The 27666-nt window shown below is 52.5% G+C and overlaps 2 protein-coding genes across 2 annotated transcripts; one reads left to right on the top strand and one right to left on the bottom strand.

Moving 5' to 3' along the window:
* Positions 1-255: 255 nt before the first annotated feature.
* Positions 256-12976, bottom strand: DPEP1 (dipeptidase 1). Its single transcript, XM_056862401.1, has 12 exons — positions 12731-12976; positions 11478-11499; positions 9737-9803; positions 7652-7784; positions 6537-6669; positions 5480-5630; positions 5069-5138; positions 3456-3632; positions 2143-2227; positions 1983-2058; positions 967-1102; positions 256-426 (listed from the first exon to the last, which is right to left on the bottom strand). Exons 1-12 carry the CDS (start codon positions 12974-12976, stop codon positions 256-258), a joined length of 1467 nt encoding a protein of 488 aa, XP_056718379.1.
* On the top strand, positions 12975-23374 carry LOC130489159 (sulfotransferase 2B1-like). The gene is made up of 6 exons (XM_056862894.1): positions 12975-13113; positions 15486-15694; positions 16126-16252; positions 19098-19192; positions 20615-20795; positions 23259-23374. Exons 1-6 carry the CDS (start codon positions 12975-12977, stop codon positions 23372-23374), a joined length of 867 nt encoding a protein of 288 aa, XP_056718872.1.
* The last annotated feature ends 4292 nt before the right edge of the window (positions 23375-27666 follow it).

The following is a 27666-nucleotide window of genomic DNA, read 5'->3' as shown; positions in this document are numbered from 1 at the left end:
TGCAGTGGATATATCATAGACATGAAAATGATTTAATTTGGCTGTCAAAAATTTCTTTCGAACTTAAAAAAAAACACCCATCACAGCGCAATCAAAAATCCAGCAAAGAGGAACAGAAGAGCAGCTGGTTTTCCTGAATTTCCTCGCACAAGAAGTTATGGTGGCAAAAGTGTTGCAGTGCTGGCTGGAAGAAGAGATGCTGCCTTCACATCACAACCTGCTCGGCTGTTGCTCGGTGCATTGGGGGGGGGCCTTCTACAGGAGCCATCCAGCCAGGAGAAAGAGCGCCAGCAGAGCAGGCAGGGATCTGGGATGGTCTGCGCTGGCAGGGTACCCATAGCGGGTTCGGCATGGCCCCTGCAGCTCCTCAAACGTGATGGGCACGTCATCAGGTGGGACAGCTTCAGAAGACATGATGTCCCGCACCTGGGGAAGGAAAAGAGCCAGGTGATAAGCGGGGCTGGGGGAAGGGAGCCAGTGATGCGCAACCTGTGCTGCGTGCCTCTTCATTGGCAGGGGCTCAGCGCAGAGTCAAAGAGAAGAAGGGAACAGGAGGCTGCCTGGGCACGGGGGGTGGGGTGGGAGGCAGAGTAGAACCAGCCTTTGCGAACAATGGAAGATGAAGAGGAGGAGTTTTTTATATGCTGACTTTCTCTACCACTTAAGGCAGAATCAAACCAGCTTATAATCACCTTCCCCTCCCCTCCTACAACAGACACCCTATGATGTAGGTGGGGCTGAGAGAGCACTTAATAGAACCGTGACTAGCCCAAGGTCACCCAGCTGGCTTCGTGTGTAGGAGTGGGGAAACAAATCCAGTTCAGCAGATTAGTCTCCGCCGCTCATGTTGAGGAGTAGGGAATCAACCCCGGTTCTCCAGATCAGAGTCCACCGCTCCAATGGAAGCTCGCCAATCCCACCTTCTCCCCACTCCCTGCAGTTCGAATCTGCTGATCTCTGCCTCACCCGCTCCACTTCCCGGAGAACTCGCAACAGGTTGCCTGCCAGGGTGCCTCTCACGTCGCTCTCCGTCCAGTTCCTCCGCAGCAGCTCTGCGACCAAGTCGGGGTACTTAGAGACATCCTCCAAGCCAACCGGAACTCTGTGATTCCAGAGAGCAGCAAGGTGAACCCCGGGAGCGAGAGCCCAGTCTCCCTTCCCCTGCCCCAGGGAGCCCCAGGAGGAGGGAAGACCCCCTTGAGCACACCTGGCTTTCATCACAAAGATGGGACACTCAGCAGGGGACTGGCTGCACCAGTGGGCACTGATGGGGGTGCCAGGAAAGAGAGGCTGCTGGGAGTCCCTCCCCTGGCTCTTCGGTTCTGCCCCTGTTCCAGTTCTAATGCTCGCTGCGTTTGTTCATCTCAGTTTTTCGGAATACCACCGCACGGTTTGCCCGCTTATACTTATTATTTGACAACTCCTTGTCTTTCTAGAGCCTTCTGTTTAGCTAGACTGAATGCTAACCCCTCTGTGGTTATGCAGGGCAGAATTCTGAATATACCATACCCAGACAGGACCTGTCCTTGCTCTCCTGGCTCTATTGATTCATTAGCTCCTGCCCTCTTGGAAGGCCGCTTCTATGAGGAACTTTGATCACGTTATATCTCTCCCCTTTTAACATATAAAGCTAATGCCTCTGTGTCTGACATAATGGCTTTTTTATTAAGAGACAGGAATCCCAAGGCTACATTGTCAGTGGCAAGATTTATCTCAGTCCTTATATTCCTCAAACATTAGATTTCCGCTGCTCAAGATCAATGGATCAAGGAGCTTCTTAAGGGATAAAGGAAAGGAAAGTTCTAATGCACCTGTAAGCCCTGAGAACTACCTGTCCTTTGCTGGGCCTTCATCAGGCTGTCCTAGGGCTAAGTCTCCAGGCGACACAGCACCCTCTCCCAGGCCTGAGTGATCTCTCAGCACCAGCCTTGCCCAGGAGGGGTTGGCTATCTGACAGGGTTAATCCCCCCCCCCCCGGATACCTGCCAACGCCATCATAATCTCCTCCAAGTCCGACAGCCTCAGTCCCGGCAACGTGCTTGATGTAGTCCATGTGATCTGTTGGCAGGAGCAGCAGCAGTTCGAGGAGTCCATGGGGGTGCTTTGCCCCCCCCCGACCTCCTTCCCCACTCTCCGACTTACCAGCTACCTGAGAAAGGGTGGCCTCAGAGCTGCAGGACACATAGTCATTGTAGAAGTTGACCATCACGAGGCCGTGGGTCTCTCTCTAGGGGGAGAGGCAGAGGGGCAAGTTCAGGAAGAGGAGATGCCCAACAGGGGGCTGGCACCCTGAGTGCCACGGCACCCTTTCCCGCCCCTTCAAGGCACACGTTCTGGTTATGGTTATGGGGACCCAGCTCCACTTCCCATCCCGATTTCCACCCAGCCTGGCTGGTCCTTGAACAAGCTGCCATGCAGGGTTCAAAAGTTTTCCATATCAACCTAAATAGTGTAATGCCCAGATATAAGGGCTGGTATAAAATACTATGTACTCATATGCACACACATGGAAGCTTTGGGAGCGTTGGCATCCACGACTGTGGGTTGCCACCAGCTTACACTTGCTTGCCTGGTACTGCCTCGTACCAGTAGAGAGCTCTGAATTACCTCAATCCTCAGGAATGTGGTTTCTGGTTACTAAGCTCACAAGATCAAGCAATCACTTAGTGACGCCTTCGGGCAATATCTATAGGCTATGCTAATTAATGTGGAGTAGACACCTAATGTGCATTGGTGCTTTTGTGTATCAATCTGCTTGTCAGCAGCTATGGGGCTGCCCCATTCGAATGCATAAATGATACTGACTTCGTTGGGGAGTAACCCTGCATCTTATCTGTGGTTATTTCACCCCAGTTCTGTGTTTAGCTAAATAAAGAACTGTTGCTTTTAACTTAACCTCCTCCTTGTTGTCTATCATTGGCCACTATAAGACAACCAGGCATTTCATTAGGTCCGATTAAGAGAGCTTTATCTGCTTTGCATCATCCTTTCCTCCAGAGAAAGCGAGTTGTTCCTGGCCTTTGTGTGCTCTAAAAATAGGGTTGCCAGGTCCCGCTTCACCACTGGTGGGAGGTTTTGGGGGCAGAGCCTGAGGAGGATGGGGTTTGGAGAGGGGAGGGTCTTCAATGCCATAGAGTCCAATTGCCCAAGCGGCCATTTTCTCCAGGTGAGTTGATCTCTATCAGCTGGAGAGCAGTTGTAATAGCAGGAGATCTCCAGCTAGTATCTGGAGGTTGGCATCCCTATCTAATACTCAGTTGCAGGTCTGCAAATACAGGCTGGGAAAAGGAAGGAAATGGGTGGGCCAGGTGAAATCAAGCTGGGAGCGGCTCTGCAAGAAGAGAGCTGGGGGTTCTTTCTCATGGCGGGGAGGCTCCTATTCCTCTGAGCCCCTCCCACCTGTGCCTCTGGCACAAGCCCACCCCCACTCCCACCCCCACCCCAGCCTTGCTCACCACTCTGCGGAGCACATCGTCTGGTACATTGCGTCGGTGGGGGCAGATCGCATAGGCAGAAGAGTGGCTGAATATCACTGGTGCCCTGGAGACGTTCAAGGCGTCTTTCATGGTCTCCACGGAGACGTGAGCCAGGTCCACCATCATGCCCAAGCGGTTCATCTCCTTAACCACACGCTGTGCCAGAGAGGGAAAAGGGAGGACTGGGATGACCTTGCTGTAGGAAGCAGCACCCTCTGCCTAAGATTGTACTGGGGGGGGGGCTGCGTAAGGGTATTTATGTGGGTGCTTTTACAACTCACTCACAATATATACTTTTAAAGGCCAGCTTGAAAACTGGGTGGACTTGCCCTGAGCAATGCCATTTTGTGAACCCGCCCACTCTGTGTCAGTCAAGCATGATCCTGAGCAGGCAAACCAAGAGGGATACTGTGGAGATCTGGAGCAGGGGTCCTCAAACTACGGCCCGCGGGCTGGATCCGGCCCCCAGAGGGCTTTTGTCCGGCCCAGGGACCGAGAAAGCCAGTCCCCCCCCCTTGTCCCCTCCCCAGAGCTTTTCTGGGCTTCCTGGCCGCATGTGCCCAGCCAGAAGCCTCCCTCCCGCCCCAGTCGCCCCCTTCCCTGCTCCCTCTCCAGCCCAAAACCCCCTTTCCTGGGTGCATGAGGCGTCTTGCTGCCTCTCACACCTCCCAGTCGCCCCCTTTGACCTCTCCCTCCCTAGCCCAAAACCCCTTTCCTGGGCGCATGAGGCGTTGTGCCGCCCAGTCGCCCCCTTCGGCCTCTCCCTCCCACCGTCCCTGGCCCAAAACCCCCTTTCCTGGGCGCACGAGGCGTCTTACTGCCTCACTGCACCTGGTCCTTCGGGCCCTCCACGATGCAGCCCAACGTGGCCCTGGCGTTCCTGTTTTGGCCGCAGTCGGGCAGCGTTCTCACAGCTCGGGGCTCTCTCTCCTCCCAGGGGTATCCTTGTGGCCTGGAGGTAATTGTAGGGGCCCCTTGGGGGGGGGGGAACTGGGCATATCTCCAGGAGATATAGAAAAAGACTTGTGGCCATTTATGCACGGGAGGTTTTGCCTTGGATTTGCCGCTCTCCAGATGCACATTTTCCCCATCCGAATTCTCAGAACTCAAAAGTAAGCTCCCCCAACCCCCGGGCAGAGTTTGGAGAATTCGGATGGGGAAAATGTGCTTGGCCTGGGGGCCTCTAATGCAGTTAAGACGGCCCTGTCGACCCTGGCAAGTATTTGGATGGGAGCCCTCCAAGGCATACTAGAGTCATGATGCGGAGGCAGGCAATGGCACACCCCCTCCGAACTTCTCTTGCCTTGAAAACCCCACCTGGGGTTGCCATAAGTCCAATGTGACTCGATGGCAAAAGAAAAAAAATGTGTGGGGGGAGAGAAAGCGCTGTCCCCACGTCTGGTCCAGTGATTTTTCTCCCTAGGGAGCTCTGGAACTTCCATGTCGTTAGCGCAAGAGTGGAAGCCGAGCAGAGACTCCAAGCGGCAGAGCAGCCCTTCCTCCAGGGGCCCTTCTCCCAGCAGAGCAGGGCAGAGCTGCTTCTCCGCTGCCTGCCTGCCAATCTGCCTTCTTCCTTAGGGCCTCCAGCTCACCTTCCCAAAGTCAGACAGCCCGTGGTGCTCCGGTTCCTCAGCTTCTGTGTCCACCAGCCAGTTATCAGCCCTGCCAAAGGAAGCACACACCCTATAAGGAGGGAAAGAGGCGCAAAGGAGCGGCAGACCCTTCTGAATCTCCATCCTGAAGACACCCCACCCCTCTGCCTCCTCCTCTTCCCCCGAGGGCTGACCCATGCTCCCCTACCCTCGCCTCCAAGACCAAAAGCCCACGCACATGACTTGCGCACGGGGTGCAAACCTGCCTTGCCCCTTGGACATGGCTTTTCAGATGCACGCGGATGGGCTGCGCTTACTCTGTGGCAAGAGAACTGCACTCTGCACAGGCTCAGGGGCATGTGCATCCCTTCGCCACAAATAACCCCACAACTTAAACTGGCCTGGCCTTACCAGGGAGTGTTGCAACTGTGAGTGAGAGTCATGTAGCGGACCCCCAACTGGTAGAAGGTGCGCAGGACGCCCAAGCTGCTATCGATGGAGTGCCCGCCCTCCACGCCAATCAGGCTGGCCACCTGTCCGGTGCGGAAGGCTTCCTCAATCCCTGCAAAATCAAGTGTTTCCTGTGGGCACCAGACCAAGCCCAGTTGAGAGAAGGGGCAGGGCGGTGGGGGTGGGGGAGGGAGGCAAACCACTGTCTTCTTGCCTGGGCTCTGCCGCCCTCCCCCCATTGCTTGATTAATCATGGAAGAGGATGCTTGCCACGTCACTAGCGGATAGAAGTAGGGTTGCCAACCTCCAGGCGGGGCCTGGACATCTCCTGGGATTTCAACGGATCTTCAGGCAACAGAGATCAGTTCCCTTGGAGAAAATGGCTGCCTTGCAGTTGTGAACTCTATGGCATTCTACCCTGTTGAGATTCCCCCCTCCCCAAACCCCACCCTTCTCAGGCTCTGCCCCAAAAACCTCCTGCTGATGGCAAGGAGGGACCTGGCAGCTCTACCTCTGCCTCACCACTGGCCAGCGTGGTGTAGTGGTTAAGAGCGGTGATTTGGAGCGGTGAACTCTGATCTGGAGAATCGGGTTTGATTCCCCACTCCTCCACATGAGCGGCAGAGGCTAATCTGGTGAACTGGGTTCATTTCCCCACTCCTGCCAGCTGGGTGACCTTGGGCTAGTCACAGCTCTCTCAGCCCCGCCTACCTCACAGGGAGGGGAAGGGAAGGTGACTGTAAGTCGGTTTGAGTCTCCCTTAAGTGGTAGAGAAAGTCGGCATATAAAAACCAACTCTTCTTCTTCTATGAAAGGTGCCCTGTGCATAAACTGGCAGCACTGCCAACCTTTCACCTTCAGGGGGCACCCTCATCATAGTTGATATTGGCATAAAAGCCAGGCTTCCGGGTGTGTGGCCTTCTAAGTGGGCAGGAGGCGGTGTGGCAGTGTGTCTGAGATGGAGGAGCTGGCAGCCTGGGATGCCCTCCTTCCATCAGTGCCCCTCCCCCTCCCTTACCTGCACTGTCGGTGACACATGCAAGAGCTTCTGGGTATTGAAGACACATGCGATGGATGACGTCTATCTGTTCCAGGGTTCTTTTCACGGCATCTTTGTTCTGGGTCTCGCAGGGCACGTAGGCTGCCCAGAACTGGGCACAAGAAAGGGAAGCAAAAGGAGAGCCTCTGGGGTGAGCTACAAATGGGACTTTCTGCATGCCAAGCAGATGCTCTACCTCTGAGCCACAGCCCCTTAAACTTGTGAGGCTTAATCTCTAGAGAGCAGGACATCTAGATTAGTAGCAATTGTATTAGTTTGTGTGGTTTGGAAGTAGGCAATTGCAATGGTTTAGGAAAAAGAAATATCCCTGACCCGGATAGCTCCAGCCCAGCCTGATAAGCAGGTTCGACCCTCAGGACCGGCTTAATCCAAGGGCACACTACGCCGTTGCCCGGGGGCCCCACAAGCATAGGGGCCCCATGCTAATCTATGTATGCTGTGACTTGCTGTCAATGAATAAATACTGTATTAAACTATAAATATTATAAACTATAAATATAATTGGTTCTTGTAGGTTGTCTGGGCTGTGTAACCGTGGTCTTGGTATTTTCTTTCCTGACGTTTCGCCCGCAGCTGTGGCAGGCATCTTCAGAGGAGTAACACTGAAGGACAGTGTCTTTCAGCAACACACCTGGCTGGTGCTCGGCACCTGTGCGTGAGCTCCACAGCCATTGGGTTTGCTGATATGATGCCCTGGCATGACCATAAACATGCCCTCTGATCTGGGGGAGACGCTTGTCCTTTGGATGTTAACAAGTATTACAGTCAGCTTTGATTAAGAACAATCTGGCACATCTTGCAAAGACAGGAAAGTCTGTGCAATGGTTGAGGGCAGGAAGTAGACACACAGCAGATCTTGGCCTACAGAGTTATTCTTGCAGTGTGCCCTGACAGCCAGGAAACAGCCTGAATGCATAGCAAAAGTTTCCTTTCATTTCACTTTTTGAAATATGTTCTTAAAAGAGCATGTGTGGTTAAGAAACCTGCAAAATGTCTGATTCTGAAGAGTCCCATGTGCATCCCTTCTGTATTTCTGTGCCTCCCCTCTGTTACCCTTTAGGACTTCCCCCTACCTGTGCCCCCACATGCCCCGTCTTCAGCTTCGGGAGGTTGGTGTGGGTGCCTTCGAGCTGAGACAGGTTAGCTGCCGGCAAGGAGAGCTGGTTGTTGAATCTGCTGAGCATCTGCCAGGGTAAGTCGTTATGCCTAGAAGCAGCGAGGGTAAGAGGCTGAGCAAGAGCTGGGTGCTGGCTTGCCTCGCCTTCGGACAAATGGCAGCCCCCACTGGGTTGGGGACCATCAGCTGCTCCTGCAACTCATGATATATCAGACACCTGCCAAGTTATTCCAGAACAGAGGAGGTTGTGGTTCTGGTGTGTGGATCTAGATGCATCTCTCTTTGACATATATGCCTCTTGTGGTGGTGGGGTCTCAGGTAGAGGTCTTTCACATCACCTGCTGCCTGGTTCTTTTAACTGGAGATCCCGGGGATTGATCCTGGGACCATCTGCATGCCAAGCAGATGCTCTACCACTGAGCTACAGCCCCTCTCTTTCTGTCTAAGGAATGGATGGGCGACCACCAAGGAAGTCCAGGGTCACTATGCAGAGGCAGGCAATAACAACCACCTCTGTTAATTGCTTGCCTTGAAAACCCTACTGGGTTGCCATAAATCAGCTGTCACTTGACGGCAAAAAAGAAAAGTGGCATTTGGAAAAAGAGAGGGTAAACATTAAGCCTAATGATGGGCTCTTTTCTCCCCGTGATGTGAAGGCTGCTTCCTGTGTAGTCTGTGTGGCTTTTTACAGGTATAATTGGGTCCTTATGACCCTGTCTGCCGTGCTTTAGGACAATTAAGCTGTGCTAAAGTCTAATTAAACCTCTTGTCATATTGCCCCCCCACCTATAACCTTTGCATTTTGTTCTCTTCCCTTCCAGGCTCTTTCTTGGCTGCTGCTACTATTCTGGCACTCACTGGTTTGAACTGCTTGCTCAGAGAGGGCGATTTCCTTCAGGTCAGTGTCCTCTCTTGTAAATTAGCTTCCAAGAGGGTGGAGCCTGCCACAGTGGAGAACATGGCCCAAGATCTCTGCTTTTGGTGTCTGGGGGATACCAGGGCCCACTCCACGGACCCAAAGGAGAGGTCTTGGCTGCTCTCATCTCCCGGGGCTTCTCTCTCTCCATTTTGTATGCTGCCTTGCGAAGGGTGCGCTTGCTGAGTTTGCCCAAAGTCAAGACCCCTTCTGCCTCATCCCAGAGCCTGCAGGGAGGTTGCCAAGCACTGGATGATACCGTGGACAATCACCCAGTCCTTTCTGTCCAATGATTAACCTGCTGAGCAGATCCACCCTGGTGCAGTTGACAGCCAGCCAGAGCTAAGGAGCTGCAGAACCCAAGGGAGGAAGAGCGGCCGTGCTGGTCCAGACCCTGGGCGAGGTCCATCCAGCCCAGCCCCCGGTTCTCACAATGGCCACCCAGATGCAGACAAGCCCAAGGCTCACCCCGTTGTGGCCTCCTTCCCCCGCCCCAGCACTGGCATTCGGTGGGCTACTGCCTAGGCGGCTCATAGCCAAGTTGAGCAGGCTTGGCTTTGGGGGAGTCTGATCCAAGCAAGGGCTCTTTCAGATGGCCAAAGCCCCATGAATTGTAGAGTTGGTCACAAGAGCTCAGGACTCTGAGAATCTGGGGGACTGGCCATTCTAGCCCACGCCAAGTACCACCTGCACCTTCCCTTTCAGCTGGACTCCTGCTTCCTAGCAAAATAATTTCTCTCTGCCTCTGAAGAACAAGGATGGCTGGCCAAAGGAAACTCTGCTGAGGCGCCAGGCATGCTGGGACAGCTGGATTCGAGTCCAGCAGCACCTCAGAGACCAACAAGATTTTCGGGGTATACGCTTTCAAGAGTCAAAGCTCACTTCATCAGATACCAGGGGAGTTGGTGTGCCTTGGCTCAGCCTGGCCCACACTCACTGGGGCACAACGGTCATCTGGACAGCTGCCACCTGGGCCAGGTCTACATGACCTGGGCAGAGTCACACCCTGAAACTTGCCCCATGGGAAAGGATCCATTGTGTTGAAGCCACTCCCGACGCCGCACTCCCCAGTCACCCCGACCCACCCCTCATTCTGAGCGGAAGGCATGCCCGAGCCAGTCTTACCCGTCTATGGCAGGAGTTGTGTTCATGAGACTCTGGGCCTCCTGCCAGAACTGGTCTGCAGAGCAGAAGAAGAGGCCTGAGAAGAGCAGGCAGCTGAGCAGCAGCATTCTGGCGAGGGGCTGTTCCGAATGCGGGAGAACTCCGAGAGGTGATCAAACTTTTCCTGCAAGGAGATCCAGAAATGGAACTCCAAAGAATCTGCCTCCGGTTCAAAGTGTGATTGTTACCTTCAATTCCTGTCCCAAGCTCCACCATGCAGGTGTGGACTGTGGGCTGTGCATAACACCTGGAGGCCAATAAATAACTGCTTGGGAGGAGCCAGGATGCAATTTCAGCGGGCAGCATTCCCACCGCCTGGTATGCAAGGGTGAAAATGACGGATGGGGTTTTGGCCTCCTCCTCTTCAGAGGGGAATGTGCATTTCAAGGGCGGAGCCACAGCTTGCTTTTGGGGAGACAAGAACAAATGAAGCTGCCTTATCCTGAATCAGATCAAGGACAGTATTGTCTGCTCCAGCTGGTAGCTGCTCTCCAAGGTCTCAGGCAGAGGTCTTTCACATCACCTACTACCTTGTCCTTTCAACTGGAAAGGGACCTTCCTGGGACCTTCTGCATGCCAAGAGGATGCTCTACCACTGAGCCACAGCCCCCTGCCAAGATGTGAGCCAGGGCCCTGGACTTCTTTGCCAAGCACCGCTGCAGCTAGGCCAGAGTGTTTGGTGAAACAAAAGGAGGAGGAGACGGAGCATCTGTGGCGAGCAGGCTGCTAGCTGCAGAATGAGGAAGACACTTCCCAGAGAGACCCCAACAGCTGGCCTGGTCCTCCGACATCTCCTTCTCGCCTTCCTGCCTAGAGCGCAAGGGTTAGCGTGTGCGCGCCCTCCCTTCCTGTCCTGGCATTCCAACCCCCCTCTGCAGAGTCTGGCCCGAGAGGTTTAATGCTCCTGTTCCTGGACCCTCAAAGTGACTTCCAATCCACAGCGCATTTGAAACATAACTGTCAGCCATGAAAGCGTCGTGTTGGGTGCATGAACTCCAAGCCTCTGACAAAATGGACTCTTCTTCACAAGCATCTGCTACTATAAATGTGTTTTTCTTGAAGATGCCTCAAGAATCTTATGTTACGAAATGTTTGTGGTGCTGCCCACTGTAAAGCACTAATTTGTGCACTTGTTCACATCACACCAGAGGCTTCCATTTGTACAAGCCCAGCTGCCTGGCATGAATGACAACAGATCCCAGCAGCCAGGCAGGTCAGGTGCCAACCAAGCTGGCAGCTTACATCATCAAAAGAATCATAGAATCATAGAGCTGGAAGGGGTCACCAGGGTCATCTAGTCCAACCCCCCGCACAATGCAGGAAATTCACAACTACCTCCCCCCCACACACCCAGTGACCCATACATCATGCCCAGAAGATGGCCAAGACACCTACCCTCCCTCTCATGATCTGCCTAAGGTCATAGAATCAGCATTGCTGACAGATGGCCATCTAGCCTCTGCTTAAAAACCTCCAGGGAAGGAGAGCTCACCATCTCCTGAGGAAGCCTGTTCCACTGAGGAACAGCTCTGACTGTTAGAAAGAATGGATCAGACTGGTGGTCCATCTAGTCCAGGATCCTGCCTCACACAGCAGCCAACCAGTTCCTCTGGAGGGCCAACAATAGGGCACAGAGGCCCTAATGCTGCCTCCTGGCACTGGGATTCAGAGGGTGACTGCCTCTGAGCATGGAGGTTCCCTTTCGCCACCATGGGTTGTAGCCACTGATAGACCAGCCCTCCATGAACCCATCTAGTCCCCTTTCAAAGCCATCTATGTGTAAACGGCCCTGACCCGGGTAGCGCAGGACAGCTCGATCTCGTCAGATCTTGGAAGCTGAGCAGAGTCAGCCATGATCAGCACTTAGATGGGCGGCTGCCAAGGATGTCCAGGGTCACCACGCAGAGGAAGGCAATGGCAAACCACCTCTGGACATTTCTCTTCCCTTCTAGGTTGCTATAAATTGGTTGCAATTTATCGGCAAAAAAGGGGGGGGCAGTAAATGAACCACATACATGCTCATCTCAGAAGGGCACCTTACGAGCGCCTTTTCTTCCCTGGGCATCTGGATGGGGGGAGGAGTCATAGCTTGGAGTGATGCTTTGCAATCTGTCCCAGCAGGTGTCCGTTAAATAGCTGTCAAGAGGGGGTTGGGTGGCAAGACCCCTCTCTGCTTAAGGCCTTGAAGACCCATTGACAAGCAGAGGATACTGGACCAGAGTGACAGTTCTCCCCTTCTCTTGCTTCCAGACGGGTCAAAACCCTGTAGCTTTGCCCCAAACATCTTGCCACTTGCTGTCAGGCTGTGCTGTTCTCGGCTAGCCTTTTTCATTGTGGAATTATAAGGGGAAATGTGCAAGCATTTTCCCACAGGATCTTCTGGGAAGGAAGGAGGGAACGAAAGCGGCAAGGTTGCTGGAGTTGTCGGTTCATTTCACCTTCTCATCTGTTCTGTCCCACCTCCTTTTCTCCCTTTGCTTCTTTCTTGTTTGTGTCCCTTCTCTCTCATGTCCATGATGCCAAGAGAGAATACCGAGCAGGAAACTGGGAAGAGGTGGATTGTGTCTGCAGCCAGCCCGACGGCCAGGGCCCGGGCCGACCATTGGGCGAACGAGGCGGTCGCCTTGGGCGCAGACCTCAGAGGGGCGCAGAACTGGCCTGAGGGGCGCCGTTTTAAAAATACGAGTTTCTTGAAAAAAATGCAACGGACAATTTATATATTTTTTATTTTGAGATCAGCACCACAACAAGCGCTGTGGAATATAATTACGTACAACGTCTGATAAAAGTTTTTGCGTCTTTCTTTCTTTCTTTCTTTCTTTCTTTCTTTCTTTCTTTCTTTCTTTCTTTCTTTCTTTCTTTCTTTCTTTCTTTCTTTCTTTCTTTCTTTCCCGACGAGACACCTGTTCTTGACAACTGGTAAGCAAGGGAGGCGGCCCAAGCAGTCCGCCTTGCCCGGGGCGCCGACGGTTCTCGGGGGAGGCGACGTGCGGGGAAAGGAGCGCTCGGCGGCGGGGCGGGCAGCCGAAGGCGGGCGGGGCCCCCAGCCGCCCCGACGCCGCTCGGCTTCTGGCCCGGCGGGGCGTCCAGCTGCAGGAGGGGGCCCCGGCGAAGCAGAAGCCCCCCCGCGCGGCTCCTCCTCCTGGGCCGGGCCCCGGGGCGGGAGGAGGCCGGCGAGAGAAGCGCCCTGCGCCTGGCCATGGCCCGCCTGGGCGAGACGCAGCTGTTCGCCGGCCTCCGCCTGCCGGGCCACCTGCACACGCAGCAGTCCCTGCGCGCCGCCAGCGCCTTCCCCTTCCGCCCCTCCGACGTGCTGCTGGTCACCTACCCCAAGTCAGGTAGGGCAGCGCGGCGCCCCCGGGGCACAGGCGGGGGCTTCCCGACGGCGCCGGCCGCGGGGCGGGAGGGGGATGCTGGGGGGCCCCCGGGAAGAGAAGCCCCAGGGGCAGGGGGCGGACTGGCGCGCAAGGAGCCAGCCTGGGCGCTGTTGCCTCCTCTCGGGGCCAGCCCCGCTGCAGCCGCCTCTGCCCTCTAACGGGCAGCTGTGAACCCGCTGCCCTCGCCGCCAGCCCCCCCACCTCCTGCCCACAGTTTGGTTGGGCTGCTTGCCTCCGCATTTTCCCACGACCTGCCTATTTGATCATTGATGTCTCCCTTCATTCCACTGTAAAATAGTAGGATAGATGTAAAAAGAACCAGGAAACGTCTCCAGGTATATGAGGTGGACCCATATATGAAGCAGATCATGAGACGGAGGGCATCTTGGCCACCTTCTGGACATGTATGGGTCGCTGGGGGTAGGTGGGGGGGAGGTAGTTGTGAATTTCCTGCATTGTACAGGGCTTTGGACTAGATAGCCCTGGTGGTCCCTTCCAAATCTGTGATTGGATGATTCTACAACCCGTGGCTACACAGGTGCTGGCCAGTCTGTCCTGTGTACAGCCATCTTCTGCCACAAACTTGTGTGGTGAGGGCATTCTCTTTAAAAGCCCCAAAGGCTGTTTGGGCGGAGGCCCACTGCACCAACTTTGCCAGGACTGTGGCCCATTGCGGGGGAATCTGCCACAGGAAACACAGAAACTTCCACCCCAGCATCCCTTGTCCCCTAAAGGTGCGCCAGCACTGCATTTTCTCTGATGCTGAAATGCATCTTGGAGTGCACCTGCTGGGCCCCCTGTGGGGGGCAGAAAGGCTGGTTGGATTCCTGCTGCTCGCTGGCAGAGGGCAGTCAGGAAGAGTGTGCCCGCGTGCCCTTCATTTGCTGTGTCCTGCCCTGAGCTTGACCTTTGTTGGGGGAGGGCGGGGTCGAAATGGAATGGAAGCGGCTTCACTTCTTCAGAAGTTGGGAGCCGTCCTTCGCACCCTCTTATCTGGACAGGATCTTGGTGCTTCATTTGTGCCCTGCCAGATGATTGAAGGCTTTTGGGCCTCCGGCCTTGGAATGCAGACCCACCTTCTGCTGTGTGTCAGGCATAACTCTTCCACTTGAGTGTAAAACCTCACGCTGGGGGGTGGGGGGAGAGAAATGGCTCTAGTTCACAAAAAAACTCTGCCACCTTCAGCTCCCCGCCTCCCTTCTCAGACTTTGCCGTTTCTCTGGACAAAGCAGGCTCAGCACCGTTTTCCCCCTTCTTCTCAGCCCCCTTGCCTGGGTTGAGCTCAGCATTGCAGGTCACCACACCTGGAAAGCCGCCAAATCAAACAGGTTTGGAAGGAGCTGGGGCCAGCCTGGCCTGAGGCGAGGGAGCGGGTGGGAAGGGGAGAACTCTGCTGAGGCATCTCTGTGGCTCCCCGAGGCTCCCTGACAGCTACTACCCTCCCGGCTTTCTACCGATTCTTACAAGACAAAGAGCATTCCTGCTTGGTGTGTGTGTGTGTGTGTGTGTGTGTAGTGTGGGGTTTTTTTCCCCCATTGTTTGCAACAGGAAATTTCAGCAGTTGCAACTTTTCCTTCCCTGCTGCATGAAGGAGACACCTGGCAAAATCCCCTCTGAAAGATGCAGCAGCCCCGGAGGCATGTGGAGGGACTGGGGGCTGGTTTCAGTTGGGGTGCTGTTCATGCAAAGCCCAATTGGGAGAAGATGCCAGAGTCCTGCTTTGGCCTCAGCCAGCATCCCTTTTGAGTCAGGCCTCATCTGGCTGATCTGGGGGAGGAAGGGGGTGGTGGTGGTAAATCGAAGCGACAGAGGAAACCCACATGGTGTTTGGTTCTTGCTTTTGCTCAGACAGCCCTTTCCTGCCTTCTAATTTGTCAAGCTTTGCAGATCAGACAGATGTCCTGTCTGATCTGTGGGCCTCTGAAGTCTGCATGGGGCTGGTGACTTATGGCTTTGGCTGTCCCCCCACACCCCAGTTGGTTTTTTCTAGCAGGAAGCTGCCCTCCAGGGCAGCCCACACACAGCAAACTGTTGAGTGCAACACAAATTGAGGAATGAAGCTGCTCTATGCTGAATCACAACCTCGGTCCATCGAAATCAGCCTTGTGTGTTCAGAGTGACAGCTGCTCTCCAGGGTCTCAGACAGAAGTCTTTCATGTCACCTACTGCAAGACCCTTTAGCTAGAGATGCCAAGGATTGAACCTGGGACCTTCTGCATGCCAGGCAGACACTCTGCCACTGAGCCATGACCCCTCCCTGAGGTCCCTCTGGGGAGATGCTGGTTGGGGGTGGAGGGTCTGCCTCAGGGTGCTGCTGCTCCCCTCTTTCCTAGGTACCACTTGGATGCAGGAGATTCTGACCTTAATCTACAGCAAGGGAGACCCGGAGCCGGCCAAGAGCATCCCCAACTGGGCCCGAGCCCCCTGGCTAGAGCACACCTACTTCAAGGAGTTTCTCCAGGAGACCGAAGGACCACGACTCTTCACCACCCATCTCCCCTGGCGGGTGTTGGCAACTGCCCTGAGGAAAGCCAAGCCCAAGGTGGGTGTCGGCAGGGCTGACCCTGCTTTGCTTCCAAGAGCTGATGAGATCGGGCTCGCTGGGGCCACTTCAGGGTGGGAAGGAATTATTCAGGAGCCCAACTTGGAGTCTTGAGCCTGGCTCATTGAATGGAGCTGTACGTAGGAGGAAGAGTGAGGCAGTGTGGTTCAGTGGTTGGAATGTTGGACTAAGACTGGGAAAACCTGGGTTCAAATCCCCACTCAGCCACAAAGCTTGCTGGACAACAGTGGGCTAGTCGTTCTTTCTCATCCTAGCTTCCCTCACATGGTTATAGTGAGGATAAAATGGAGCCCGACTGCTCCTTTGATGAAGGGAGGGATAAAAATGTGTCAGGCAGGTGGAGCTGGTGAGGCAGGCAGGTAAGTGGTCCTGGGTGACATGCCCTGTGTCTGTCTGTCCCTCCCACACAGGTGATCTATTTGGCCAGAAACCCCAAAGATGTGGCCGTGTCTTTCTACCACTTCTGCAGGATGGCCAACTTTTTCCCAGACCCTGGAACCTTTGATGACTTCCTCCTCTGTTTCTTGGACGGCACTGGTGCGTGGGATGCACGGGGTGTGCCTGTACCAGCATCATGGTACAGACTCATCCAGAATGGGCTTAATTCGCAGGGCTCAAAAGTTGAAAGGGGCTCAGAATTCGCTTCCTGTTTTCTGGGTGTGGTAACATGCCTCCAACCGCACTTTACAGAAGTAGGGGATAGTTCAGCTCAGGTGAGTTTTATCACCAAACCAACAAAGTCAGCAGAGGACTCAGAAAGAGAGAATTAAGGTGGCCTGGGTCTAGGAATGCAACAGATAAAGAGATACCACTTTTCTCCTGCGGGGTGAATTAGAAGTGAGTTTGCATGAGTATCTTCGCAATTTACAGCACCCATTTCAGAGCATTCCTATCTCAGTTTTTGCATAACAACTACAGTTTGGGCAGCTCTAAATGTTACACTTTCCGTTGACTGGACATGAAATAGATTATAATTAGCTAGATCCCCAACTTTCAATATTCTCCTTAAAAAACTGTCTAGTAATTTTTGTTCTTGGGAGCCTTGTCTAAGTGGCGGACAGAATGACAGTCTTTCCACAGCACAACCTCCATTAGGGTCGCTCTCCTTCAACGCAGTTCAGCACTTCTGTCCGTGAGGGCATCTGAGCGGTGGGTGGGGCTTGTGGCTGTTTTGCGGGGAGGGTCCGTCAGGATGCCGAGACGCTTACAGTGTGGAAGCAACTCTTGCATAGCTGGGTCATTTCAATACACTGCGGTTGTGTGTATATTTGTGTGTGTGGTGAGAGGAAGAGCAATCGACACCTAATCAGTTCTGTGTCCTGGGAAAGAAAACTAGCTCAGATGAACGTCCATATATTTTCACACCAAATATTTACATTTTGACTTCACATAGGGACATTTTTGTCCCTCATCAATTCCCCCCAAAATTGTTTCAAATACTTATATACCACCGTTCCCCAAAAGAATGATCTGCAGGCAACTTTCAGTGCATTGAACGACGCTGTTAAAACCAGAGGCAAACTTCTCTCTGTGTGTGTGCGTGTTTGTGTGGGTGTGGGTGTGGGGTGTGCTGTGCCATCAAGTCGCTTCCGACTTATGGTGACCTATGAATGAATGACTTCCAAATCTGCCTATCATTAACAGCCTTGCTCCAGTCTTGCAAACTCCCTTTATTGAATCAATCCATCTCATGTTGAAACCAACTTCTACAGGAACCTAAAATGTGTTGCTGGGGCATAAGGGGAAAAAAGCAAGTTATAGGAGGCCCCAAAAGAGGCCGCTTTGCCAGGAAAATCTGCAAAGAAGCAGGAAGGGTTTGGCTTGAGACAGCACACCGAGGTGGGGGCCAAAGCAACGCGGGGCCAACTGGGAGGGAGAAGCCCTGGGCTTGGTTTGCCCTTCAGCAAACTGAATTTGGACAGTTGCTTTAGCCATAAGAGCTGCCCCACGTCGCTTCAGATGTCAGGAGGAGGTAGTGGGAGGGAGTTCCAACATTTAGCAGTCTGCCCTGAGGAAAGAGATTTTTTCTGGTGAAAGCATAGCTATGTATATGCTCGGCCTTCCTTTTAAAAGGTTCCAAAATGACTTTTAGATTGCCGCGACAATACGTAAGTGGGTAGAGTCCTGTTTGTGTTCCGAGAAATGCCACCAGAGTTCCACCCAAAAAAGGAATTTGTTGTGTACAATTTCCAGTCCCCAGATCCTCCCCACTTAGCCGAGGAAACTTTTTCTCAGAAAACATCCACATCGCTTGCTGTGGAGATAGACTGAATTTGCACTTAGTGCTTAAAATGCTTTTGGTGAGCATGTGTGAAAACCAGAGCTTTGACCACGCTTGTGCAGAACAGAAAGGCAGTTTCAAATGTGCTTGTATCAGGTTTCTAGATTACGTGGGAGCCCTACAGGAAAGCTGATAACAGCCAACAGTTCCTTGTTAGTCCAAGCCTAGCAAAACTGCACATCGTTTGCAAAGCCCTGGAGGCTTTGGGCTCAATTAAGTAGCAGTTCCAGCCCCCACCCTTTCCTGAAAAGCAGACACCCAGGCATTATTGAACAGCCCCCTCTATGCCCAGGACAATCCCATGTGAACACTCAGAAGTAAATCCCCCTGATCTCTAAATCTCATATATGCATGTTTAGGATTGCAGGCTCAGCTGATACTTGTGAGACCGAGTCCATGTCTTGAACCCATAAATATCGGCAGAGCTAGATTTGAATCCACCAGCACCTTAGACAAGATTTCTGGAGCATAAGCTTTCTAGAGTCAAAGCTCCGTTTTGTCAGACACCAAGGGAGCTTTGACTCTTAAAAGATTATACCCCCCAAAACTTGTTGGTCTCAGGGGGGCTGGATTCAAATCTAGTTTTTCCACTGCAGGTCAGCATGGCCACCCTCCTGAAACTATAACTATTGGCCGAGATTCAAGAGAGCAGCTTTCCATGGCAATGATGGTAGACGCTGCACCTTTGGGACTTCTGCCTCACTCAGCTGACTTGTTAGAAGTATAGTAAGCAGGCTAAAAATATTGTCTACCTGGCTTGGGGTGGGGCAAGGGGTGAGGTGGGAGTCTTTCTAGCAGGTGTCTGTGATTCTTTCCCTCCTCTAGAACTGTCAGATCCCACCCACCCCCTATTCCAGAAGGGAATGTGTATGGAGCCAAAGCCTGCGTATTGTTGTAGAGAGCTGGATGGAACATTTTGCTAAGAGGAGTTCTGCTTGGTGGGCAAACAACGTGCTGCAACCTCAGCCCAAAGGCGGGGGAGGGCAGCCCCTGCTTGAGGGCTCCAAGCCTGGCTGGTGTGAGCATGACATGGGAAGGACTGGGGGAGGGAGTTGCTTCATGTGTCCTTTGGGCCTGATCCAGCTCTTCTCCCCTGCGCAGTGCACTACGGCTCCTGGTTCAAGCACGTCAAGGGCTGGCTTAGCTGCCAGAAGGAGATGAACCTTTTCTACGTCACTTATGAGGAGCTGCACCAGGTGAGCACCTTCCTGTCAGCCTAGTGACTTGGCTCAGGGCCTGGAGAGTAAGCCCAATCTGAGGAGATGCAAGCTTTGAGGTCTGAGTCCGTGTTGCTTAAGTGATGGGTGCCATTGAATTAAGGCATTTTAGGCTTTCCTTAACATAATAGCGGGATGTCACAAAGGTGTTGGTACGAATTGGCTGGTGTCTGTCTCCTTCCCCTGAGTTGCTCCTTCCCTAGTACATTATGTGGAAGTTGGAGATCTTGGGCCCCCCACCTTTCTTACTTGCTTCATACAAGTTTTCCACCCCCAGACAGATTTCTCATGCAAATTACTCTGTCCTAGAGCAATGGTTGTGTAGGATCCAGATGACCTTCTCCATATTAGAATGTTTGTTGAGGGAGGATTCCTACAACAGTTTTTTTCTCAGCTAGCTTCCCCAACAGTTCTGCAGGGCTCAAGAAGCCCAATTGCTTGTTCGGGGCAAAAGGGAACTCCCCTACACCCACCTGTTGCAGCTGTAAATGAGTACAGGTTGGACTACAGTTGGCATGAGTGTCCTGGGGGGTATATATTGGCTAGTGCCTGTGACCTCGCTGGTGAACCTTTCTTTCCCTTCCATGCTTATGATGTCATTTTTTAGTCCTTCATTCTTCTTGTAATTTTTATTCTGTGGGAAACATTCTGCTAGACGCCGGAGCTCCTTGCTGTGGTAAGACCAGGAAGAGTGCTCATTTCACTAGTGTAAACATTTAGTTTTAAAAAGAAAAAACACCGGCAAGGCTAACTACTTATTTGCAGTGAAGCCTCACCAAAAGAAGAGCTTTAAGCACCTTTCTGAGGGTTATGAGTTTACCCTGTCTGGTGTGGGAGGGCACATCCACTGTGGGTTGTTTTTTTTTAAAGGAAACGTTCAGGGTTGGGTAGTCTCTTACAGCCGGAATTGGGATTTTTTTCCTGGTCTGTGGGCCCTAGATCTGCCTTTGAGGGCACTAGAAAAGCTCATGTTAGTCTTGAAGGTGCTGCAGGACTTCTGCCTTATTTCACTAGAAAGGGAGTCTGATCCAACTCAGAGGCCTCATTGGGCTGAATTACTGTCTGCAGCAGTTGGCTCTCTGCCTTTTGTTCCTGGCTAATCCCCCTGCCCTGACTGGGATGGCCCAGGCTAGCCAGATCTCAGAAGCTAAGCTGGGTCTCCCTGGATAGGAGACTACCCTTCAGGGTCACTCCACAGAGGCAGCCAGGGGCAAACCCCCTCTGTTTGCCCCTTTCTTGAAAACCCTCCAGCCTCGCCATATGTTGGCTGTGACTCGATGGCCCTTTCCACCACCAGTCATCTTGGTTCAGTTAGGAACGTCCGTCGAATGTTCTGCCTGCTTGGGCCAAAAGGCCCCCCGGCAGGGGACTCTGTTCATCCTCCCCCCTCTGCCTTAGCAGGACTTGGGGGGCTTTCTGGAGCGGCTGAGCGCCTTCCTGGGCTGCCCTCTGCAACCGGGCCAGATGGAAGCCATTCAGGAGCACAGCAGCTTCGCCTCCATGAGGGAAAACACCATGGCCAACTACACCCTCGTCCCCCATGAGGTCATGGATCCCAGCAAAGGCCAGTTCATGAGGAAAGGTAAGCAGGTGGGGATATGGGGGGCAGCCTCCCCCCGGGGCTGGCCGGAGCTGCCTGTGATTGCTGGGCTCCTTCACGAGGCTTGAGAGTGACTGTAGTAGGGTTGCCAGCTCTGGGTTGGGAAATACCTGGAGATTTTGGGGGTGGAGCCTGAGGAAGGAGGGGTTTGGGTAAGGGAGGGGCTTCAATGGGATATAATGCAAAATCACAAAATCACACAAGGTTGGAAAAGACCATGAGGGCCCTCCAGTCCAACCCCTTGCCATGCAGGATCCCACAATCAAAGCGCTCCTGACAGATGGCCATCCAACCTCTGCTTAAAGACCTCCAAAGAGGGGGACTCCACCCCCCACCCCCCGAGGCAGCGCATTCCACCGTCGAACAGCCCTCCCCGTCAGAAAGTTCTTCCTAATGTTTAGGTGGAATCACTTTTCTCTTAGTTTAAATCCATTACTCCGTGTCCTAGTCTAAAGCAACCGAGAACAAGCTAGTTCCCTCATTAACATGGCATCCCTTCAAATATTTAAACATGGCTATCATGTCACCCCTTAACCTTAATGTTGGATGTAAAAGCCAGACCCAGCTCTATGGCACAGACCCACCAAGAACAGGGACGACTCGGGTTCTTTCTTTCGAAGCAAGAGGTAACTTTATTGTGCTACCAGGAAGAGCTCTGTCTCGAGGCAGCAAAATACAACTCTTCAAAAACATCATGCAACATATGGGAGTATTTATACATTTGTGAGCCCTTTGTCTACCATCCTCTTATCTTTGGTTGTTTTCTACGCATGCCCATGATCTCACCTAATCAATTCTGGGTTTTAGCTTAATTGATACTGGCCAAATGAGATAACGCATGAGAGGTATACACAGTGGCGGACCTACATTTTTGGGGCCCTAAAGTTCGAACTGTTATGGGGGCCCCTTTGCAACCAGCAACAACAGGACAACATCCAACAAAGTCCAAGGGGCCTTACTGCCCTTGCAAGGACCTTGAGGTCGAAATGGTGGAGAACAGGGTGGTGGGGTGGAGTCCTTGAAAATGGGCCATACAGTGACAAAATAAAGCTACAGAACTATTAAGTCTTTCACCAACGAAGGATTTGAGGATCCAGCTGCCCAAATGTAGGCTGTGAATAGATTCTGGCGAGCTCAGTGAGCTGTTACAGCTGGGGGTTCGTGTGCTGCAAGCCCCCGAGAAAATTTTGAAATTTGACCTATTACAGGGACATTTTGAGGCCCTATGAAATGGGTATTAGAGCATATTCTAAAGTCAATATTAAGTACTTCAACCCATTGGCTTATGATTCTATCACTAAAAAAACTCAATCGATTGTGTTGAGAAATTCACTCATTAAAAAAAGTTGCTTCCGGGGGGCCCTCCGGGATTAGGGGCCCTGAAGCTTAATTAGTTTCACAGTAGATCTGCCTCTGGGTATACATCTTGGTGTCATCTTGGCATGCCTTTATCCATTTAAGTAAATGTGATCTAATCCTTGGAGAAGTTCCTAAGCTTTTGTCTTATCTAGTGAACCTCTGTACTCTTGCTGCTCTCTAACTTCTACTTCTTTGAGAAAAGCCAGATACCTTTTGGCCTATGTATACATTTGAGGATTAAACATACATTCTCTTAGATGCTTCAGTGAAGCGTCTCCCATACATTTCTTACACACTTCAGTGAAGTGGTGCTAAATATAAGGATTATAAGGTGGTTATGTGTGGACATAAGGTTATACTTTTAATGTCTTCTCTATAAACTAGAATCAGCTTGTTGCAGACTGGATACATAACTTTTATAACACAAAGTAAGAGACAAATACAAAATGAGAGGTTACACATCCTTCATTAATGCCATAGAGTCTATCTTCCAAAGTGGCCATTTTCTCCAGGGCAACTGATCTTTGTCGCCTCGAGATAGTTGTAATAGTGGGAGATCTGCAGTCACTACCTGGAGGCTGGCAACCCTAGCAGCAGCCCTTAACAGCCAGATATACGTTCTTCAGGGAAACAGCATGACTGTTATGAATTCCCCCCACCCCCGGGCACCAGCAGGTCCTCATCCTCTCTCAGGGGTAGAGTTGCCAGGTCCCTCTTTGCCACCGGCGGGAGGTTTTTGGGGCAGAGCCTGAGGAGGACGGGGTTTGGGAGGGGAGGGACTTTAATGCCATAGAGTCCAATTGCCAAAGCAGCCATTTTCTCCTGGAGAACTGATCTCTATCGGCTGGAGATCAGTTGTAATAGCAGATCTTGAGCCACCACCTGAAGGTTGGCAGCCCTACATAAGCTCCAACTCCCAAAGCAGCCATTTTCTGCAGGGGGACTGATCTCTGTCGCCTGGAGATCAGTTGTAATAGCAGGAGACCTCCAGGTTTGGCAACCCTAGGCTGCAGCCCGTGAGGTGCTGAAGGAAATGGAGGGTTGGGCAAGCCCAGCTTGAGCCTCAGTCAGTTCTTCGGCTTTTAGGCATCGTAGGAGACTGGAGGAACCACTTCTCCCCGCAGCAGAGCGCTCTCTTCGACAAGGTGTACCAGCAGGAGATGGGAGACTGCGGCCTGAGCTTCCAGGGCCTCATGGACTGATGCAAGGCGCCTCTTCTGACAGCCAGATGCTACCTGCAGGGGGAGGCACCCCCCACCTCTGCACCCCCCCCCCACAGCTCAACAGCCACAAATCCAAGAGCTGCCCACTTCCACTGGCAGCGGAGAGCTTTCCAGCTCAGCTACCTTGGAGCCTTTAGCAGGGATGGCTGAAGCACCTGTCCTCTGCGTGCAAAGCTGCCCACAGAGAGTGGTTTGCTGGCCCTCATCCCGGCTCTGCTGTTGCTGTATTCATCTCTTGGGGGAGATAGATGCTGTCTCTTAGGTTTCCTCTTCTTCTACAGGGATTGCCAAATAATTGTCCCAGGGGCTTGCAGTTGGCCTCCCTTTCCCCTTTGGGCAGCGGTTTTTATGGAGCGATTCTGGAGCTGCTGGACTTCCAAAACGTTATACTCACAGCTAGTTCCGCGTTGCAGCAGCCAATACCTGGTTCCTTGCCGCTTCATCCCACCTGGGCTTCATAGCAACCATGAAGAGCTGGCCAGGCCCCTTGGCTTCCCCCCAACCTCTTTGTGGGGCTGGGGGGCATGGAGGCAGAGAGCAGGCTGACCTGCCTATGGAATATCTGCATAACACCCGGCACAGCTGGGGGGGAGCCAGATGTCAGCTGCATGTTGAGTGGAAAAGGAAGCACAAGGATCTCCACTTATCATTCAGGGAGAGCCAAATCATTTCCCCCCCAAGGAGGCTGCTGCACGACACCCCTGCTCTGAATTCTGTTTTGCAGCCAAGCATTTTCGCCTAATGAATGTTAAGCTTGGCGAGCCACTGGCAGGTCCTCCTGGCATTTCTAAAAGCAGGATTGGGGTCCTGTCAGAAGGAGATGGGAGGGAGTTCATCCTGCCACACCTGCCCATGTGGTTTTATCTATTGAAACCACCCCCCTCTGTGCTTCGGTCCTTGTTGGTGGGAGAAAGGCAGGCTCACAAGTGGTTTAAATAAAATGTTTCCTATGAAATATACTCTTTGAAAGAAAAACAAACAGGTATTTTCCCCCACAGAGCCAGCCCCAATGTAGATTTTCCCATCTTTTTAAAATGTTAATCACAGATCTCTGGTTTGACGCAGCACATCTACTTATGAGGAACACGTGGATGTAATTCCACTGCAATAAACTGCTTGCTCAGTGCCGTCTTGTGGGCATCTCAGATGCTGCCAGAACTCCAAGATGGAGGACAAGGGGCTGTGGGGAGGGGCCGTGGCTTAGTGGTAGAGCATCTGCTTGGCATGCAGAAGGTCCCAGGTTCAATCCCCGGCATCTCCAGTCAAAGGGACCAGGCAAGTAGGTGATATGAAAGACCTCTGCCTGAGACACTGGAAAGCCACTGCTGAGTAGACAATACTGACTTTGATGGACCGAGGGTCTGACTCAGTAGAAGGCAGTTTCATGTGCCCACGTGACGAGAGTCCAGCTTCCTGGAGGGGAGGGGCTGCCTGTCAGGGTGGGGTGCAGTTTGGCTGAGGCAGCTCCCGTGGGGCTCATGACTGTCCCAGCGAGTGCCTCATTTCCACGGCATTCTCTTTGGCACGGCCAAACTGACCCACACAGGAACGGCTTCAGATCCCAGAACTGCCCAGCTTGCTTTGTTGGAAGTAGCCAAGCAGCTGATGTCCCATTTGCGGTTCAGGGCTTTTCCAAAGGAACATTCAGAGCCACACAGTGGTGTGTGCCAATATGAACTGCCTGCCACAGCAGCACCCCCAGGTGTTGCTCTTGCGTGGGCACGGCTCAGAGGCACGCCCCATGAGGCATAGAAGGTTACAGAACTGAAAATTTTCTCCCACTCTGAGGGGAATCAGTGGCACAGCGCCCAAAGCCTCAAGGGGCTGAACGGCACACGTATTGTTCTGAAACTGCCCCTGGGGTGTCGGCCTACAATTAAAAAGTCCTGCTTGTTGTGGTGAGGGGACAGAAGTCCAGGAAATGCCCAGAGCATCCATCTCACACACTGGATTGAAAGGTTCTGAGAGGAATGCCTTTTATTTAAGCATTTAAAATGTTTAACTTAGCCCCTAAAGCTACTGGTGCATTTACATACCATGGCCACATCCTTTCAAAATGCCCTTTCCTGGCAGGCTGGTGGGAAGGGCCCTTATCTTTCATGCCGGGCACCTCTTGTGCTGTGGGGGACTTGGGAGGAGCCAAACCTCCAAGCCTCCCGTTCATCAGGTACCCTGCATGCCAAGGAGCGCGGCGCCTGTTCAACTTCAGCATGGAGGTTGTTTTTCAAGGCACAGGGGTGGGACTAGGAAAGAAAGGTGACTGCCATCTCTGAATTCTTCAGATTACTGGTACAGGGAAACCTAGAATCTTCAATTTGACAAAGTTGATAGAAGACACAGATTAGGAAAAGCCCAAAAGTTAATGCAAAAAACCCAAACCTTTATTTTTATTTAAGCATTTAAAATGTTTAACTAAATATCCCTCTCCCCCCCCCCCCCACAAAGAAAAAATACGACACTTAAATATCAGAAAAGGGAAGAGGGGGGAATCTTATCTATACATCTCCAAACTCCAGAAAGATTTTTAAAAGGTCTGGACAGAAGTAAAAAGATGGGTAACTTTAGAGACAGATTTCGAGGTGCAGAACATCAGTTTGAATAATTTCATACTACAATATATTTAAAAACTGGAGGCGCAAAACGGTACAGCTCAAAGCAATTCAAACACATGTGTACAATTTCCCACCATCCCTGCAACCACACTCACCGACTGGGGGAGGGGCAAGGGTTGGAAAGGAAGAGATCAGCTCCTGACAGAGAAGACGGCGGCTTATTTTCCAAAGTTCAGCCCTGGTAAAGCTGAGCCCTTTGCAGCTGGGGGCGATCTAATGGGTTGGCCCTAATGCTGCCCTTCCTCCTGGGGCAGCGTGGCCCATGGCCGGTTAAATTGGGGACGTGCAACATATATCCCTAGCTAGAGACCCCTTCTTTCTTCCCCCACATTCATCCCAAGGTTGGTCTCTGCAAACAGGGGACTGCTTCTCTCCAAACCTAGAAACCCCCCCCCCACACTCTTTAGTCTGAGGTGGAAGTGAAGCAGTCCCCCCAAATAACCTCTCCTCCATGCTATCCTCTACTCCCTCTTCAAGTCATTAAAAACTCTCATATATAAAAATTAAGGCAAGGAAGAGGGAGAGGACGTTGCATTCAGTTAAAGGAGGGCTGATGGTTCTGGAAACGCACCTGCCCTGGTTACAGGAGTCCCACAAGCACCAGGGTTACCGGAGAGAAGAGTAGGTTGCCCAGGGACTTCTTTGCTTCTGACTGCTGGTGGACTTGGCTGCCTTGCACAAGTTTCAAGGTGCCTCCCTGGGGATCTCATGGCATCCTCCTGGTATGACATCTCTGGAACACAGATTCTCCACGAAGAAGAGCATACCGAAAAAGCCACGGCAGCTCAGATCAAATTCACAGCACACTGTTACTGCTTCCTAGCAAGACTCTCTCCCCAGGTCCATTTATCTATCACAGCCAAACAGACAGAGTGGGAAACAGTAAGCTAAAATCCTGCTCTTAAAACCCCGGTGGATGGCAGAGGCTGACCAATAAAAGGACATTAAAAATGCAGCTGTGTTACACTACAGGTCATGATCTTTCCAGACTGAAAATTGTGTTTAGTATTCTTTAAAAATACTTTCCTTCTCCTGTCTGTGGACCTCAGTTGCCTCTCCATGGTCCTGTGGAAAAAATGGTTGCTAGATATCAAGATATATAAAGGAAGGGGGCAGAGGTGCATACAGATGGGTGTTCTATACCGAGCAGCCGAGAGACCAAAGCTCTCGTCAGACTCTCAGTCGGCAGGGATTCTCCTCCCTTGAGGTTTCCCTGCAGTCCTCAGCAATTGCTCCACTACTGCCGAACTCAGCCTCCAGCCACGGCAGCGATCAGATCTCAGCACCCGTCAGAAGGAGCAGTCAAGCCAGGGTAACACCGGGCATAGTTCTCCGCTCCTTGGCCATCTCAGCTCTGAGCAAAAGCTGTGCTCTGGACTCTAGAAGAGATCTAGGCGGAGCACCGTGCAGGCCAGCCAGAGACTCGAAAGCCAACGTCAGCCGACATCGTTGGGTGGAATCAACAGAGGGGTGTCCCATTTCCATGAGGGCCTTTTGGCTGCCGCACCACTCAGGTGCCCCAGTTTCACCAGATGAACAAGGTGTGTGTGTGTGGGGGGGGGTCATTCCCACCCATTAAAGTCTGCAAGGACACATGTACGGCCGACTCAGTGCTGCAATGCATTTCCCAAAATCACCTGGGCCAGAGCCACGCTTGGC

This window comes from Euleptes europaea, chromosome 17, assembly GCF_029931775.1.
Source record: "Euleptes europaea isolate rEulEur1 chromosome 17, rEulEur1.hap1, whole genome shotgun sequence".
NCBI classification, from domain to species: domain Eukaryota; kingdom Metazoa; phylum Chordata; class Lepidosauria; order Squamata; family Sphaerodactylidae; genus Euleptes; species Euleptes europaea.
This window is presented reverse-complemented; position numbering and strand designations above follow the sequence as displayed.